We start from the raw sequence: 17,598 nt of genomic DNA, 5'->3' as shown, positions 1-17,598 counted from the left end.
TACGCGTTAAATCGCGAAATTTATGCGTTTATTTGCGAATGTTAAGCGTTTATCCGTGAAAAAAATATTTTTTTACCTACGAAAATAAGCTCAATGGGCTTTCGTAATTTTGAAATAAGTCAGACTTAAATGTACATGAGAACTTTCTGAAGTTTTTTACTTTAGTTTAGATTAAATCATAATGATCGTGTTCTACGCGCGGCTTTCGAATTGAAGTTCCGGATGACAGACATGCCCTGTCTAAAACCATGGAATAGTTTTTCAGACTATTCATTATAACAATTTAGAAAACTGCTCACCAAAGAATATTTTGCGCAAAACTTTATTGTACAGATTTTTTTTCTTACTATGACCACGACAACCGAGAGGAACACAAAACCATGTCATATTTAATAGACAGCAAATTACTTTATGAAAAAAAAAATTATTGCAGTCTGGGTTTTCCTCTTTTGAATTATTTTCCCGTGGGAAAATTTTAATTAATAAACACTTATGACGCGTTTCACTTGCTTAATTTGTAGAGCATTCGTTAAAATCAACACATTGAACAACCCGACCTGTTTGACATTTGATATGCGTTCAGTGAAGTTTAACATTTTTAATGTGAGTAGGATTTTCTGTGAGCTTATTTACTTTTATTTTCGCTATAGTTTCGTTTCCTATTCACAACTACGTTTGATAACCTGTATTTTAAAACTATGATTCGACATCGTGTTCTTATTTGTTCCGGAATTACTTTTCATTATTAAAAATCAGGCGCAATACATATTTAGTTGCTAAAATATCCAACAATCTTTTTTTCCCTTAAAAGCTTTTATGCACAAGAAGGAAATTCAATATGCACGTAATAATTAATGCTTCAAAAGAAACAGAAGTTTGAAGTTTAAAATTATGTGTAGAAACTTTTCGGTGCCTAGGGCTAGGACGATTACGGTTTCATTCGATTCGGTTCAATTTTGATTAAAAATACTACGGTTCGAGTTTTTTTTTTCTGGGCGTCTTATTGGCGGCCATCTTTGCATATCATATCGGGTATACTTTGAACCGAAATCCGGATCGGTAGACCGAAACGACAGTAATGAATCGCGGTGCACCGAACTTATCAGTTTACAGCACAGCCCTCATACAAAGAACACGTAAAAATCTTGCATGACACACGCGTATTGGAATTACCTCTTGTTTGAGAAGAGTATACATGTATACTTTGCTACATATTGTTGGAATTCCCATGGGTACAAACTGTGCCCCATTGTTAGCAGACCTATTCTTGTATTCTTATGAAGCAGAATTTATTCAAAAACTTGTACAATGTATTTGAAAAAAAATCATTCACTATGACCCTTAACTGAACATTCAGGTATATGGACGACGTATTATCAATTAACAATTGTTATTTCCATACATACGTCGACTCGGTTTATCTCAGTGAAATTGAAAAAAAAAGGTACCACAGTGTCTCCGTCATCTGTTTCACATTTTAATATTTTACTGGAAATGGACATTGATGGTAACCTAACCACAAAACTTTATGAAAAACGCGATGACTTCAATTTGTCTATAGTCAACTTTCCCTACTTATGTAGCAAAATACCTTCATCACCTGAATATAGTGTTTTTGCCTCTCAGTTAATTCGATACACAAGAGCCTGTTCTTCGTATGAACAGTTTCTAAGGCTAGACAAGCTACTGACAAACAAGTTGATAAAAAAGGACTATCAACAGTCTCGTTTGAAGTAATCGTATTGTCAATTCGATGGTTGAAACAACAACCCTGTCAGCAAATACAATCCTCCACTGGGTCGCATGCTGACTGACGTTTTTTCATACTAATTGTTAGACCATAATTAATCGTTTAAATGTTTAAGGACAATTCCCGATTACGACAAAGAGCACACGGCGGATGTGACCGGTCAGCAGAGGATGCTTACTCCTCCTAGGCATTTCATTCTCACTAATAACGTTGTCTAATTCATCAAAGAAAATAAGTTGAGTATTTAACACACTGTCATTCATGCATGTCTACCGTCACGTTTGTGTGGAAGCAATATCTTTAATATAACTAATATAAGTTATACTTTTAAGTCTTGTATTAATAAATATTATTAGCGAAAATTAGATTTTGATCACACATCACCCCATGATTTTCAGACTGTGGTTTTTGGATATCGCGGAGGTAAATGTGCCGGAATCGTTTATAATGCCATTTGTATCGTTGCATTTACAAAGTTACGTTTTATTTTGTCAAAATGTTCCATTCTTTATTAAAGTAAATACTTTTGAATTGCATACATCGATTATACCCCCACCTGATCTCATCTACAGAAAAATGGGGAAATAATAAAACAAAATATCTATCGGCATCAAGACAACAAGGAACCTCACCAATACAACGTCAATACAAAGCGGTTTACTTTGATAGGAAAAATGTATATATCATATATAAAGGGCTGAGGTGAGCTTAATGAAACAATTTTTTGCCCAGTAATCGTAAGAGACTTTTTGTTTGGCCTTGCTAATGTTTGCAGTGTTATTTCAAGAATATGCATTTTACAAAGAAAATATCTTGCGCAACTTAAAGGGACTTAGACTCGATTTGAGATCAAATTTTTTTTTTATTTTCTATGTATAAAATGATATATTGGAGCCTTTTAAATGATTGACAAAAATATTGAATGTTAAAGTCAAATTACAAGCGAGATACAGAGGTAAGAATTGGTTGTTATGTAAACAAAGCTCGAGTCTTATAGTTGTTTACAAAAAATATAATGTTGGGAATTACAATTTCTTAGACCAAATGACATGTAAAAACGATTTAAACTAACTCAATATCTTAATAAATACTATTATCAACAAAAGAAAGATACATTTGATTGAAATTTACACCAATACAACACATATGTAAAAATGACAATATACGAGCTTTGTTTATAAAATAAAGAACTATGAACTCTGTATCTTGCTTATAACTTGATATTTGACTTTCAAATTTTGACATAGCTTTAAAAACTTCTATTTTTATCAGTATAAACATTGAAAGAGGAAAAATAAAATTTGAACATTTTAAGTCAAATCGTGTCCAAGTCCCTTTAAGTGGATGTTTATGACAAATTTAAACTTCCTGTGAATTATACACAAATAAAGAACGTTGAGAATAAAGCTGTTCGACTCTACTTCAACATTCATAAATTGATATTCACGTGCTTCACGTGCTTTATTTGAAAAACGTTAGGTTAACGACTCATTTAAAAAACTTTATCCTTGATATTTTACTAGCTTATATGGTTTCTTGTGGTGTTTTATAGTTATGCAAGAAGTTGAATTTTAAACTATGGAACTCTGAAGGTTTGTATGTTTTTATTAATTCTGTTTTTATTTTGAAAAAAAAAATAGGAATATTTGGCAGTATGGTTGTAAAATGCTAACAAAATTGTGAAATACAAACTTTGGACAGTGAATTTATTTTTGTATGTTTATTGTTAAACCGTTTAACAGCTGTTTAACGATAGTTTCAATGTTTAATGATAGTGCTTGGGTTCAGTTACCCTAAACGCAATTTTAAAGTCAATGCACTAAATTGGCTAAGATTGACACTTTTTTTTAAATAAGGGGATGGTTTATTTAATGTGACATACTCAGTCAGACTTCAATCTAGCAGGTAATGTAAGGCATTCAGATCGTACATGTCATTCATATTTTTGTTTTTATATATAAACACTCTTTAACCGATAAAATAGCAATATATTGATGCACATGACTGAGTGGCCAGAGGTGTAGCTCAAAGGTAGTTCAAGACACTTGACGTTGTGTGATTTGTCCTACAATTAGTATAGTCTACACAGCTGCACCTAGTCAACAGCTTTACTATGGACAACCTTGCATTGAATATGATAATCTGAATATATAAGAATAACAAAATGAGTCATATGATAAGTTAACATTTATTTTGACCAACTTTTTTTTATTTTACCCTCTATACTACATAATATTACCTCTGTATCGTTTCCTATATTCTAGTACTTTCGATAGCCTTTTATTTTAGGTTATAAATCGACAGATTGTTGTTAGTTTGTGAAAAGAATTTTTATAATTTACTATGAGCGATGAACAAGTTCTATGGTTAAAAAGATCGATTTTTTCTCTTTAAAGGCGGGTAATATTTTTTCTTTATTCACAATCCTTTCAAATTCATGAAAAGAAACAGAAATTGAACTTACAGAACTCAATAGTGTGGACATAAAGGCAGGATTGAAATTAAAAAAACACGTCACATGGATGTATACAGGGAAAACACATTGGAGGAGATTATATACCCTTCATAGGCGTCCATGGCAACCCCCTTTTTTATGAAACTTGTTATAAATACAACACCTGTTAAGATATATTGAGTTGTAAGCTAGACTCATTAAAGGAGATGATATACACTAAAATATACCACAAAAGCAATGTTGTGATTGAGCTGCAGCCATGCGTCCTTATTCAAAAACATTAACATTTGTGATAAATTATTATAACAAATTCATTAATTTGTTATCACAGATAACACTTCGTGATGACAAAATCTATCATATAACATTTTTGACACCGATTAACTTGTTCCTTCAAATAATGTAATTCATCATCAAAATTGGAGGAAAATACGTTAATACAAATTATACCACCCGACTTTAAACTTTTAAAATAACGAATTCAAGAATTCAATTTCAAAATTTATGAAAACGATTTCAGCAAATGTGTTATAACAGATTTGATTCATTGTAACGAATTCCTAAAATTTGTTACAGCAAATTTAATTCGTTATAACGGATTTAACGATTTATTAAAACCATTTGTTTAGCAAATTCAAGAATTTGTTGCATAAAAATCAAAAATATTTCTGATAGGTCCTAGTTTGGGTTCCTTTTAAATGATTATGCCTGCTGATATTGACTTAAAAGTACCAAAAAACCATGACAGTGTTTATAAATACTTTTACTTTTGCAGAAACTCTAATTTGATGTTCGGAGTGAAAGGATGGCTTTATCAAAATCTGAATCAAAAAAGGAAGTATCCAACCTTGCTTGTATTGCCAGGATTCTACTCGGTCCTTGCACTGACACACTAAGGGATGTTATTACACACAGGATAACTCCGTGGGACTTCAAAATAGCGTTAAAAGATATCGTTACATATGGACCGGATGAATTTTTTATCGGTCTACGAATACTCGTACATCAATATGGCGCGAGTTACTCAGACTTTGACATTCCATTACTCTATTTTTTCTTACTACCAGTTTACCGTATTTACATTCCTCGACCAGAATCGTGGCATATTTCAAGTGAAGAAAACAGAATACTGTTTGCAAACATAAGACGTATTTATAAAATGCACAAAAAGTACAAATATTATCAAGGTGACTTTTTAAAGGATTCAGCTTTTGAACAAGATTGGGAAGAACTTTTTCAAACAGTTAAAGAACTGGAAAAATACATTAGATCTGCCACCGCTAACCAAGACGCCATGAAAAAAATTAAAAATAGTTCTATGGACCCGGATGTAGAGCATCTGTTTATATCAAATCTAGGTGAGGAAATTTAATAGACTAAAATTTCAAGCAGAATTAAGTAAAAAAAGAAATTAAATCGTCGAAATTATGAGATTACTAGTACACTTGAGAATCAACTCATTTTAATGACGGGCAGGCGTAGGAAATTTTATCTAATGTTCTCAAACACTTTTTCTCATGTATATAGTTTACACTACTTGTATTCTGGTTACCACAATCCACACAAAATAGTTTTACAGCCACTCCCGGTCGTTATGGTATTGACATATCCTTAAGCAAATATCAAATCAAATTAAATACATAAATGAATGCATAAATAAATAAAATATTATTTACAAGTAATAAAATCAGGCACATCCCTCCCCCCTCCGTATTTCTAAAAAATATATTTGAGAATACGTTCCCTTTTCAAATTTGATGGGACGTTTACTAAAACTTACTCCGATGTTAAAAATAGAAATATAATTTTTAAGTAGGAGGATCGACATTTTAAAGAATAAAAAATTGACCAAAATTATTTCCATCAATAGGCTACGCGGATTGATGAGGTTTTCGTATTTATGACATAACATAACAATTCAGTTATCTTATTTTCCACTATGATGTACATTGTAGCAAACTTTATGCAAAATAGTTTTATACAAAATATGATAACGGCTTTACCTACATGATTTAAGAGTTTGGCTTTGTCGTCGTTCTTTATATTCGTTTTTTTTTTTTACATTTTTTAAAAAAAATTTTCCAATGAGCACATTTGGCATAATTTAAGTCACACAACTTTTTGTCAAGGGTTTTGGATAAAGATAATACCATTCAAACTAAAATTAGGCAGAAATCTAAAACTTACATTGCTTGTAAAATTTTAAACTAAACTTTAAAGGGGTCAGTACAGTAAGTCTTTAATCTATTTCTTTTATCAAACGTCATAAGTATTAGGCTCTTATGCTTTTTCTTGCTATAGAATTAAGGCCAAAAAGTGCAACTTTATTTCAGAAAAGGAATTAAATATATAAAATAGATAATTAATGGTGTTTTAAAAAGATATTTCTTAGAATAGGGTCGTTAGTTTATAGGCACCATATATAAATTAATGTGAAGTCCTCTCGGCATTTTAGTTCACCTGGGTCACCCAGGTGACCTTTTGTAATATATTTTCATCCCTCGTCGTTCGTCGTCTTGTGTAAAGAATCGAATTTTTTTAACCTCTTCTTGAAACTGCATGGCTAATTTTTTTTGTACATATTTAGTATGTGTAATTTAGGGATAATGGGACATCTATTGAAAATTTCATGATATTTGTCCGATAGAGGCCTTAGAGACTGGGCCAAAAAATGTAAAAAAAAAAATTGACCATTTAAAAAAAAAAATCTTATTTACTCCATATCATCTGTAAGAAAACTTAAATTCATATGAACATAAGTTTCTTGCTTCTAGTATATTCTCTTAATCTTAGGTGCGGCAATAATGTTTAAAATTATTTTTCCTTATTATCACTGTCACTGACTACAAACTTACTGCGTATTTAGTAAAATTATAGGACCCTCTCCCAAGATTTTAAATTTTTGGTTCTAATTTCAGGCGGACCATCATCCCTATGTAGTTTTAATATACATTTTTTCTTACAGATTGTCTAGCGGATAATAGAAACGTTTTACAAATAAATAATCAGAAGAGTTTTCTTTCGTATTATTTTAGCAAATCTAATAAAGTAAAAAATTAATGTTAAAAAGCAACTGGTTTTGGTCCATGTCCTGCTGACATTTTGGTTATCGGTAACCACGAAGCACAAGTGGCGGTCTTAAAATATTCGTTCCATGGCCATAAGGCTGGATACCGGATGACAGTTTGTCTAGATGCCCGGAAACACAAATATAAACAGACAAAACTAATTCTAAATAAAATCATAAATGCGGTCTGAGAAATCCAATAAAACCCCAGTGTAGATTTTTAATTATTATAAATGAACTTAATAATAAATATCCTAGTCATCATGGTCATAGTTATTGCTCTAACCCTACATCCCGACTCCAGCTAAAAGTGAATATATCTCTAATCAGGAGAAGTATCTTAGAAATAGTGAAGCTCTTTGTTGTGTGATAAAAAGCACATAAATCTAGATATTTCAAGATAAAAACCAGATTTGTTAAAACACTTATTACTGATCTTGTATAGTGTATTTTTTTTATAAGAAAATTGGTCATTTAAAAAAGGATAATGTGATTGGTTTTATTGCACATGCTTACTATCCTATTGAAAGAAATCTGAAATAAAAGATCGAATGGCTTTAAAAAAAAAGCAAATGCTACATAAGAAGGTAAATTTCGAAAAAAATATATTGAACAAAATAATTCAGAACAGTCTTTTACTATGTTCGTTTTGCTGATTTGAAAGTCATTTTGTATCCTATATTCAAATTTTACAATGTTTAATTAACCATTTTAAGTTAAACTTGAATTATACGTGTATTTATAAGGCATTTTTAGGGATCTGTATTTATGGTAAGGGTTTTTAAGAAGGAAATACGCAGGTATCTTTTTTCAATCATTAGTAAGAAATATAAGATCGTCTTCCCAATTGCTTAAACATAAGAGCTGCGTAGACAGAAAATTGAATCTGATACTTCTTATAGCGAACAGTAGACATATTGACATGCACATAGTTCTATTTAATGCATAATTTTAGCAGTAATGTTTCAAGTACTTACTTACTACATTATTGCAATAAACCGATAAACTATGTACTTAGTAGATTTGCACAATCAATAGAACATCATATCATTATAACTGCACGCAAAATGATGTCATATCTATAATCAACACAAAGGGAGAATAAAATAAAAACCGCTTTATTAAAAAAACCCCATAAGTTTTGTTTTAAAAAGTCATTAGTTGTTTGTGGCATATTTGTAGGGGAAAGCAAAATAGTTTTCCAACATGGCATGCCTCCTTTTTCCTATTCATGGAGAAACATTAAGACAATGCTGACATCGAAGAAAGAAGCTCAAGGTACATAACTTGCACATATGCTTTTTTGTTTAAATGACATCCTTGAAAACTATAAAACTCACAACAATTCATTTGTTTTAAACTCTAAAGAGAATCTCTAACAATCTGCGATGGAATATGATTTTTATCCAACTCGTTGTGTGTTTATCATCCCCTCGCCGAGGATCGGAGATAGAAAACACACAACTCGTTTGATAAAAAGTATATACTATCCGTAATCATGAGAGATCCTATTTATCGAACCTGGAATAAATTTAACTTAACTTAAACGTTTATTAACAAACACATAAATTAGTAGGACCATAAGATTTATAGGTTTTCCACTAATTCTGTAAAATATTGGAAATTGTTATGCAAAAATGATATTGAATTTTAGCATGAAAACAAAAGTTTGCAATCATTTAAAAAAAACCAAAACTACGTGATTTCTGCTCATTTGAAGATCTTTGTTTAAAACGCTTTATATGATAAATAGTAACTTACAGGTGACTTTAGCAAACTTAATTTATTGCAGATTTAGATATTACATATGCATTACATACATAAAACTATTCAGTTAAATAACTTTTATTGACTGAAACATTTTCAGTATATGCCAGCAGAAGTATTGAAGCCTATCTTGAGAGGTTTGTGGAAAGTAGTCTACATTTGGAAGAAGCGTTAGGAAATCCTGGTAAGTGTTATATTCTGTTAAATATTAGAAATTATTTTGATAAAAGATTATTTAATTTTCATGATGCAAAAACATATTGTCAGAATTTAAGACAAAACAATGTGTTTCCTCCTTAGCTTTCACTTATGTACTATCATAGAAAAATTTCACTATATCGTCAGAATGTGCATGTGTCCCCTGGAACAGCACATGGGTAATGGAAGTATCGTGAAACATGGCGCTGGGATCGATGGTGGTTTTGTCCCGACCATGATTTAAATGCGTGCGAAATCAGTTGGACCCCTTTTACAAATTCTATTGATCATGTCCTCTGCTTAAACGGTGTTGATCGAGACGCTTTTGCAAAATGTGGTCCTCACTCGAGATTTTTAGTCAACGGCGGCATCTGCTCTGGTTTTTGTCCAGTAGATTTATCTCCTTCTGCAGACCCAAAGGAGTCTTATGTCTGGTTCAGCGCACCTGCGCTTGAGATGAACGGATCTTTAACGGTAATGGTTTGTGTGTTCGATGAACCCTTGCTTAGAGAAGCTGCGATACTAATGTCCGTTGCGCTCCTGGTGTTGGATTGTGCATTTTTATTCTAAGTGGCAGTAGTATCTGCATTTGTCAGTATCTTCGCCGTTTGTCTACTAGGTGTTTTGAATCCATCCTGGCGGGCTAAGTCTGTGAATGTTAAAAAAGGTCCGGTTGATAGGTCCTTAGTTTGAAAAGAAATTTGGTATTATGTGTGTCTGGTGCAAAAAAAACAATATCTAGAGAGAGTATACATAGAAAAATGTCTGAAAACAGTCTGTTTTAGCTTTTAGACTGTATTTCGTTTTGCCATTTCATTAAGAATATTCCTATGATGATTTTAACTCCGAAGTTGAAATATATGTTAAGAACGGTAAAGTTGAAATTCATAAGTTTTGTGAACTAATAATAAACTAGATCAGGTGATCGGGCTCAAAACTGATACCAACCGCTAAGAAAATACTAACTAAAAATTTTTTCTATTATAGACAAAAAGATGCTATCTATTTCACAGTCCATGTTCTATAAATAACATCTATTTAAAAGAAATAGTCAATGCTATAATTAGAACACAAACCGACTTCTATTATTTAAGTTCCATTTTATTTCAACTAAACTGTTAATGCATGAAAACATTTGCATACTTATGATGACAAACAGGGCTGGAATCAAACGATAATCCACATGTCAAGCGGCCGTTTAATTTTTAAACTTTTGGTATACCGAGCTCGATTTTCTTTCCGAATTTTTTTTACACCTCAACACACGCTCATATATTTACTCATACTTTATGAATCACGCTCCTCCTTCTTTTTTCTTAATAATTCTATTGACCTATACAGTTGTCTTGGTGAGGTTTGGATTTTACACTGGAGTATACAATTATATTATCATATCGATATCTTTTTCTATATAGGAAGTCTCTCTGACATTTTTCAAGAAGCATCTATACAGACAACGTCTACAGCTGAAGGTAAAGTATGACAATAATTTTGTTTGAAAATGTTAATTTTGTTGCACTAAAGGGTCGCGATCACGTGATTTGAAGGACTCATACTTTGCAGTGAGTTTCAAACATTAAGGTGAGGGTAATTGGAAGGTGAAAACAATTTCCTTTGGTCTAGGTAATCCTTGAAGATAACGAACATAAAATAAATTGTTCAAATGAAGTACAACGCGCGGAATCTAAAGTATGACATGTTCAAAATAAAAAAAGAAAGAAAGATATATTGCACCTGCGACTTATCTACATAAACACCTCAACAAATATGCAACATTTAGAATTCATTGGTCAAAATGATATGTAAAAATATAAATAAATTAAATAGTCGTTAAAAAATCCAATGTTTGTATAAATGTTGTATCATTTAAATATTATACTTTAGAAGACTTGATGATCAACAAATTACCCATCAGTTTGGTCTCAGGCACGTAGCATCGGGGGGGGGGGGGGCAGGGGGCCTGGGGGGGGGGGCAGGGGGGCCTCCCCCCCCTACACACTTTTTCTTGCAGCCAAATATTTTTTTAAAATTTACTAAGAAAAAATTGAAATATCATGTAGTTGCCCCCCCCCCCCCCCACCACCACTTTTTTGGGAGTATGTAAAACAATGATATGATAATAAGGAAATGAGGAGTGAAATTGAAGTTATATGCTACGCCAGCCCTTATACTTTAGAAGACTTGATGATCAACAAATTACCCATCAGTTTGGTCTCAGGCACATAGCATCAGGGGGGGGGGCGGGGGGCTCCCCCCCTTTTTCTCGCAGCCAATTTTTTTTAAATTTACTAATAAAAAATTGAAATATCATGTAGTTGCCCACCCCCCCCCCCACTTTTTTGGGAGTATGTAAAAAAATGATACGATAATAAGGAAATGAGGAGTGAAATTGAAGTTATATGCTACGCCAGCCCTTATACTTTAGAAGACTTGATGATCAACAAATTACCCATCAGTTTGGTCTCAGGCACGTAGCATCGGGGGGGGGGGGGGGGGAGGGGGGCCTGCCCCCCCTACTTTTTCTCGCAGCCAATTTTTTTTAAAAAATTTATTAATAAAAAATTGAAACATCATGTAGTTGCCCCCCACCCACACTTTTTTGGGAGTATGTTATAAAATGATATGAAAATAAGGACATGAGGAGTTAAATTGAAGTTATATGCTACGGCATGCTACGTTAAAAAATCCAATGCTTTGTATTAATGTTGTATCATTTAAGTATTATAGTTTAAATGACTTGATGATCAACAAATTACCCATCAGTTTGGCCTGAAAATTATAAATATGATATATATAGTTAACCATCATCTGCAATTTGAACCTGAGCAAACTCAAACATATCAAATTAAAACATTGAATATTTTCCTTTATAAGTTTTGACGATGTTAAAAAAAAAAGAAATATTATGAAGGAGCAACTCATCAATATAAAATTAATCGACAAATATTCAACATTCAGTGATCAAAATTATATGTAAAAATATAATGAGACGAGAATGTAATGCTTTGTATAACTGTTGTATGTAGCAGTTGATGAAGGCAGCGGTATCATGGAAGAACTTGACAGTGGTCAAACGAAGATAATGGAAACAGGAGGTAGGGCACATACAACTGAACTACTGTAAATCGAGAAACTTAGGTACATACTTATTTAAGCGCATACGGAAGTGCCAATATATTGGTGCAATCAAATGTTAACGCATGCATCTTTTATTTTAAAAGGGTTCAATAAATGAACCTCTTGTTTGATCAACCGTTACAGTCACTCAAGCACGTAAACATTACGTCTGTGGTTTCTTCCTCGCGTACACTGTGAACGGTCGTTGAGAACAATAGACTTACTTTTGTTCAAATCGCAAGTAGATAGATAAAAAGAAATCTTCATTTATTGGCGACGGTGTGTATTTTGTGTTATTTAACACTTACGTTTAGCGACTTGGATAACACTAGAAGAGTACCAGAACTAATTGTAAGGTAAATGAAATACTAACAGCGAGCTTCAATCACTTTGAGGGAATGTTTAAACATCAGTTTTACATAAAACTACACACACAGAGGTATCGTCTTATCAGTTTTATATCCGCTAATCAGAGAGCCTGAAATAAATCAGTCATGTATTGTCAACGTGGACGATCCCAACGCTTTGGCTCATTTTCACCTCGAGGCGCTAAATGAAGTGATATGGGGAGAAAGCAAATTTTGAATGATACTTATTAATAAGCAGTAAAATTGAAGTAAATAGTTCATGTTATGGTAGAACCTATTTGGTTACTTTTACTGCTTTCCTGTGAAAAATCATACACATGGAAAGTCGTTGATGCATGATCAATTTTTGCGCTCACGGTTGGTGGCGACGAAGTTAAAATTTGTAATGCACAATATTTTCCCGTTGTACAGTATCTGTTTTACCTGAGAACTACCTTACTTGGTCATTTCAAATATTGTAATTTAAAGGACTTGATGGTCAACAGATTACCCACACACTGGCTTTAAAGTTATAACATATCTGACCTTCAACTACTACATACGCCTAAACATATTCAAATATTTAGATAAAAAAAACTTTAGTATTCTTATAGTTGTATTAGCGACGTTCAAAATATAGAAAATTTATAACTAGCTTTTCATCGACATAAAATTCATCAACAAATATTCAACATTCTGTAATCAAAATGATACGTAAAATGATAAGATGTCGACAAATTCATTTGTATAACTGTGTATTACTGTTGTATGTAGCAGATGATGATGGCAGCCATATCAAAGAGGAACTTGACAACGGAAAAACAAATATAATAGAAACAGGAGGTAAAGCATATATCAATGTATCAAACGTTTTACCTAAGAACTATTTTACTTGGGTCATTCTAAATATTATAATTTAGAAGACTTAATAGTCAAGAAATTACTCAACTGAACAATATGACATAGTCTCTACTAAACTAAACTTTATTCACTGTATTTCATTGTGATGCATCCTCTTTGTGATCTTTTTATGTTACTTATGCTTATGAAAGTCAAAGATTTGATAGCTTTAAAATTATTTGTTTATTCTTAAAATATGAAATATGTGTTGCAACTTAATTGTTTTTTACCTTCAAGTATTTTCCGAAGAGATACCTTGGTCTAAACCAGAGATATCAGAAAAGCTTAAAGACCTGTTGGCATGTTTTAAAGTGGAGGTTCCAGAAGACCCGGATCCTTATAGGAAGTCATTTGTTCGGCATATTATACAGGATGACATTCGTAGAAAATTAGAGACTTCTGTTCAATCACTTTCAAAAGAGATTGTACTCACAAAAAACATCTCTACAAAACGACACGACGTGCCAACTGTTGAAGCTTGTGTGTTTGAAATAGATGTTGTATATGACGGCGACCAGTTTTGTGCAACTGAAAAGGTTTAATATCGCACACTTATTTGTTATACAAAAGACATAAAATGAATGTGCACTCAACAACAAATTTATAAATTTTAATGAATTTATTTTTTCTTGTTTTAGGATGCCTCCTCAAATGAGTTTTTTAATGTGAACGAAGATAACTTTACCAGAGTCATTTTGATTAAGGGCAATTCCCTTCCTGTGGTTGACGCTAAACTAATAGTTTACAAAAAATACGAACATGTTATCAACAAACAAAAAATCATTTTACAGCATGAATACGAAGAATTTGATGATGTGGCAAAATTTATAGCCTACCAAATTTTATCGTTGTATTGTACTTTCGTTGAGTCTGTGATAACCGCTTTTACAATGCACCTGCCTAAGATGATTTCAGAGTATCCTGTCGAATCGCTGACTGTTGGAAAAATAGAACAAATTTGTTTAAGAGTTTTTGAAAGAATTGAAGACAAAGATGTTCTGTCAATGGATTGTAATAGGTAGACCGCCATTATTATTTAAACAACAATTAAACATTTTCTCAAACAATCAAACAAAAAGATTTAAATGCTGTGAAGTAAATCGTAGTAAAGTAAATCCCTGTTGCGTAACATGGTCTTCTAAAAATGAAACTTATTTAAAAAAGAAATTGATAATTTTGATATGTTGATATAAGATGAGGTAAAGATGTTTTTTACATAAAAATATAATAATGAGTCATAACAACTGCATAACATATTCTGTAACGGTTGTGTTGACTTTGTAATAGTCTAGTAATAATAACTTATGTTAATTATGTTAATTTTAGAGATTGGAGACGATCGTTGGCCGCTGCAATCCAAACAGAAATGAAAAAACGAGAAGCGGTTGTCGATAATGCATCGTTGATTTATAGTATCTGTCAGAGAACAGTGAACGACTTAAATTATATTTTATGTGAATTTGAGACATTTCGATATTCCGTGCATCCCGCTGACCAAAACAAACGTAAGAATTCAATTGAAACGCGTTTTATATGATCATTATGCATAACACATAAAATAGGAAGCTCTTCTGTCAGTGCATTCATGCCACAATACGTATGTGGTTAAGATTTTCTGTTAACTTTAATTGACCACTTTCTTCAAAGATCGATGGATAAAGTATATTGTCAGTCTCTCATCTTTTTTTTCTCCAATAGATTAACGTCGCAAGATAAGTTTGCGTATTTAAGGAACAATGCTTATTTTAATATCATTTATAAAATGCAATTTTTACGTACTTATTATGTACATTTTTTTCAACTAACAGAGATTAAAGAATGGCTGAAAAGGGAAGTCGTGCGCGACAGATCTGTTTTGAAAAATCATCCATCCATTTTGAAATACATAACTGGATATAGAGATTATTTTGATAAAAAACAAATTGTAAAAGTATTCCTAAATTGTGAGGATAAAGAGTCGGAGATGTTTTTTAAGAGCTGCTGTGATTTGTCAAAGGACCTGCAGTTTGAATTTGTAAATGTTGAAAAATTCAAAGAGAAAACTAAAGAAGTCAAACAATTAAAATTACGTGAAAGTGAAGCCCCTGCAGTTGACAATATAACTAGAGAAAAATTGAAGCAAATAATTCAAGATCACGGAGAGAAAATTTATGGACTTTTTTCAAATGTCGTCGGTATTAATACTAGCAACGTCAGAAGAGTTAGTGATTCAATAAAAGATGAACCCTGCATTGTTTTGTACTGTTTAGATAAAAGTCTAATTCCATTTGGAGAAAAACCTCTACCGGAGTTCATCGCAGAATGGCCTTGTGACATACGGGAAGACTTTTTTAAATTTGGACGATGTCCTAGAAACTGTCCCGCCCAAAACAGAAGTCTTCCCGACACTGGTTGTAGCATTGGGATAAAATCAGACGGTAGTTCAGGATCTGCTGGATTCCTATATAAATCTAAGGAACCGACAAATGCATTAGGAGATGGATTTTTTACAGCAGCTCATGTTGCTGTTAAAGATCTTGAAAAATTGAACTCCAACACATCATTTAGAACGGCTAATTTTTGTCCTGATAACAATATTATAGTACATCCATCATTTCCAGAAAACGGAAATGTAAACTATAGGGTTGGAAGAGTTGTAGAAGCAGTTTTGGGAAAACATCTGGATTTTGCAGCCATAAAAATCAACGAGAGAAGAAATGAAGGTAAGTATTATAAAACTGAAATAATTGAATAATTTTAACAAATTGCGGCAAGAACATGTTTTAAAAAACGCCAGGAAAAGCGACGTCGGCTGACCGCACGGAACAGCGCTATATCATAAAGTTATGTGCCAACTTGGGTTAAACGACGATAGAAACGAAATAAACGATAAAGGAATCAAGAAAACATCGATATTGGAATATTTCAAAATTAAATAAACTAAATTGCAATTTAACGCAATAGTTATTGCGTTTAAATGCAAAAAAAATATTTTTTCTACCGAATTAGCCTCAAGGAGCTTCCGTATACTGTTTGTTTTAATGCAACTATTACAAACCAATTTTTTCTATCTTACTAGAATTTAATTTCGTTTTAGGATTTCTATTTATTTATTATTAGCAGGAAAAGAGATTTTAACATTTGCTGAAAAAGGCGAGTTGAAATTTGGTAAAGACGTTGTTACCAAAAGAGGGAAAGCAACAGGAACAACATATGGATATCTTATAAACGACACCCTGTCAATAAAGATGGAAATTTCGCCGATGACATATAAATTTTACAATTGTTATACCATAAAAAACATAAATGATGATGATCCATTTTTCCTTGAAGGAGATTCTGGTTCTGGCGTTTATATACTAAAAAATGAACAACCAACAAAACCATTAGGCATTGTTTTTGCTTTACCGGAATCCCATGATGTTTCAGCTGTTTGTGATATTAGTAAGATTGTCGAAACACTTGGTTTGCAAATAGTCAGATTTAAAAGTCAAAATCATCTGAGACATTGACAATATCCGAAAAAACATCGGAAGAAATATCAAATGAACCGACGGGCATGTCTTATACATACATTCAAAAATTCTTCAGAAACCGTTCAGAAAATCTATGAACTTACGGAAATTGGACATATTTCATTTATTCATTTTTAAATAGGATGTTAGTTTAATAAATGCGTGTAATATGTTACTGAATGCAAACAAGAATAAAAGTTGTAAATTCATCATGCAAATGAAATTGAAAAAATATTCATTTAAGATTTCAAAATATATCGAATCTGTGTTAGTTTGGGCAAATTATACAATGGTGTATTGTTCAATGGGAAGACTATGAATGGAAGGCTGTAAATATTTCACAAAGCTGTAATGCCATTAATGTATCTTGTACATTTTTTAGCTCGCCTCAGCTGAAAGCTCAAGTGAGCTATTCTGATCACATTTTGTCTGTCGTCCGTCTGTCTGTCCGTCTGTAAACTTTTCACATTTTCAACATCTTCTCAAGAACCACTGGGCCAATT

At 32.3% G+C, this 17,598-nt stretch overlaps 1 protein-coding gene across 8 annotated transcripts; it reads left to right on the top strand.

Moving 5' to 3' along the window:
- Nucleotides 1-2,696: 2,696 nt before the first annotated feature.
- On the top strand, nt 2,697-17,302 carry LOC105348325 (uncharacterized). 8 transcript variants are annotated; one of them, XM_066083500.1, is made up of 12 exons: nt 2,707-3,342; nt 4,981-5,563; nt 8,455-8,550; nt 9,140-9,223; nt 10,653-10,709; nt 12,267-12,332; nt 13,479-13,544; nt 13,839-14,137; nt 14,240-14,619; nt 14,928-15,106; nt 15,410-16,303; nt 16,701-17,302. In XM_066083500.1, the coding sequence occupies exons 2-12, from the start codon at nt 5,011-5,013 to the stop codon at nt 17,090-17,092; spliced, it is 3,066 nt and encodes a 1,021-aa protein (XP_065939572.1). In that variant the 5' UTR covers nt 2,707-3,342; nt 4,981-5,010; the 3' UTR covers nt 17,093-17,302. The 8 variants fall into 8 exon arrangements, with proteins under 8 accessions (XP_065939580.1, XP_065939583.1, XP_065939572.1 ...); XM_066083498.1 differs by having other exon boundaries at nt 2,711-3,342; nt 12,264-12,332; XM_066083497.1 differs by having other exon boundaries at nt 2,712-3,342; nt 13,476-13,544.
- Nucleotides 17,303-17,598: the final 296 nt, after the last annotated feature.

The sequence above is a fragment of the Magallana gigas genome, chromosome 1 (assembly GCF_963853765.1).
Source record: "Magallana gigas chromosome 1, xbMagGiga1.1, whole genome shotgun sequence".
Lineage (NCBI taxonomy): Eukaryota > Metazoa > Mollusca > Bivalvia > Ostreida > Ostreidae > Magallana > Magallana gigas.
The sequence above is the reverse complement of the archived record's forward strand: the minus strand, read 5'-3'. Positions and strand labels throughout refer to the sequence as shown.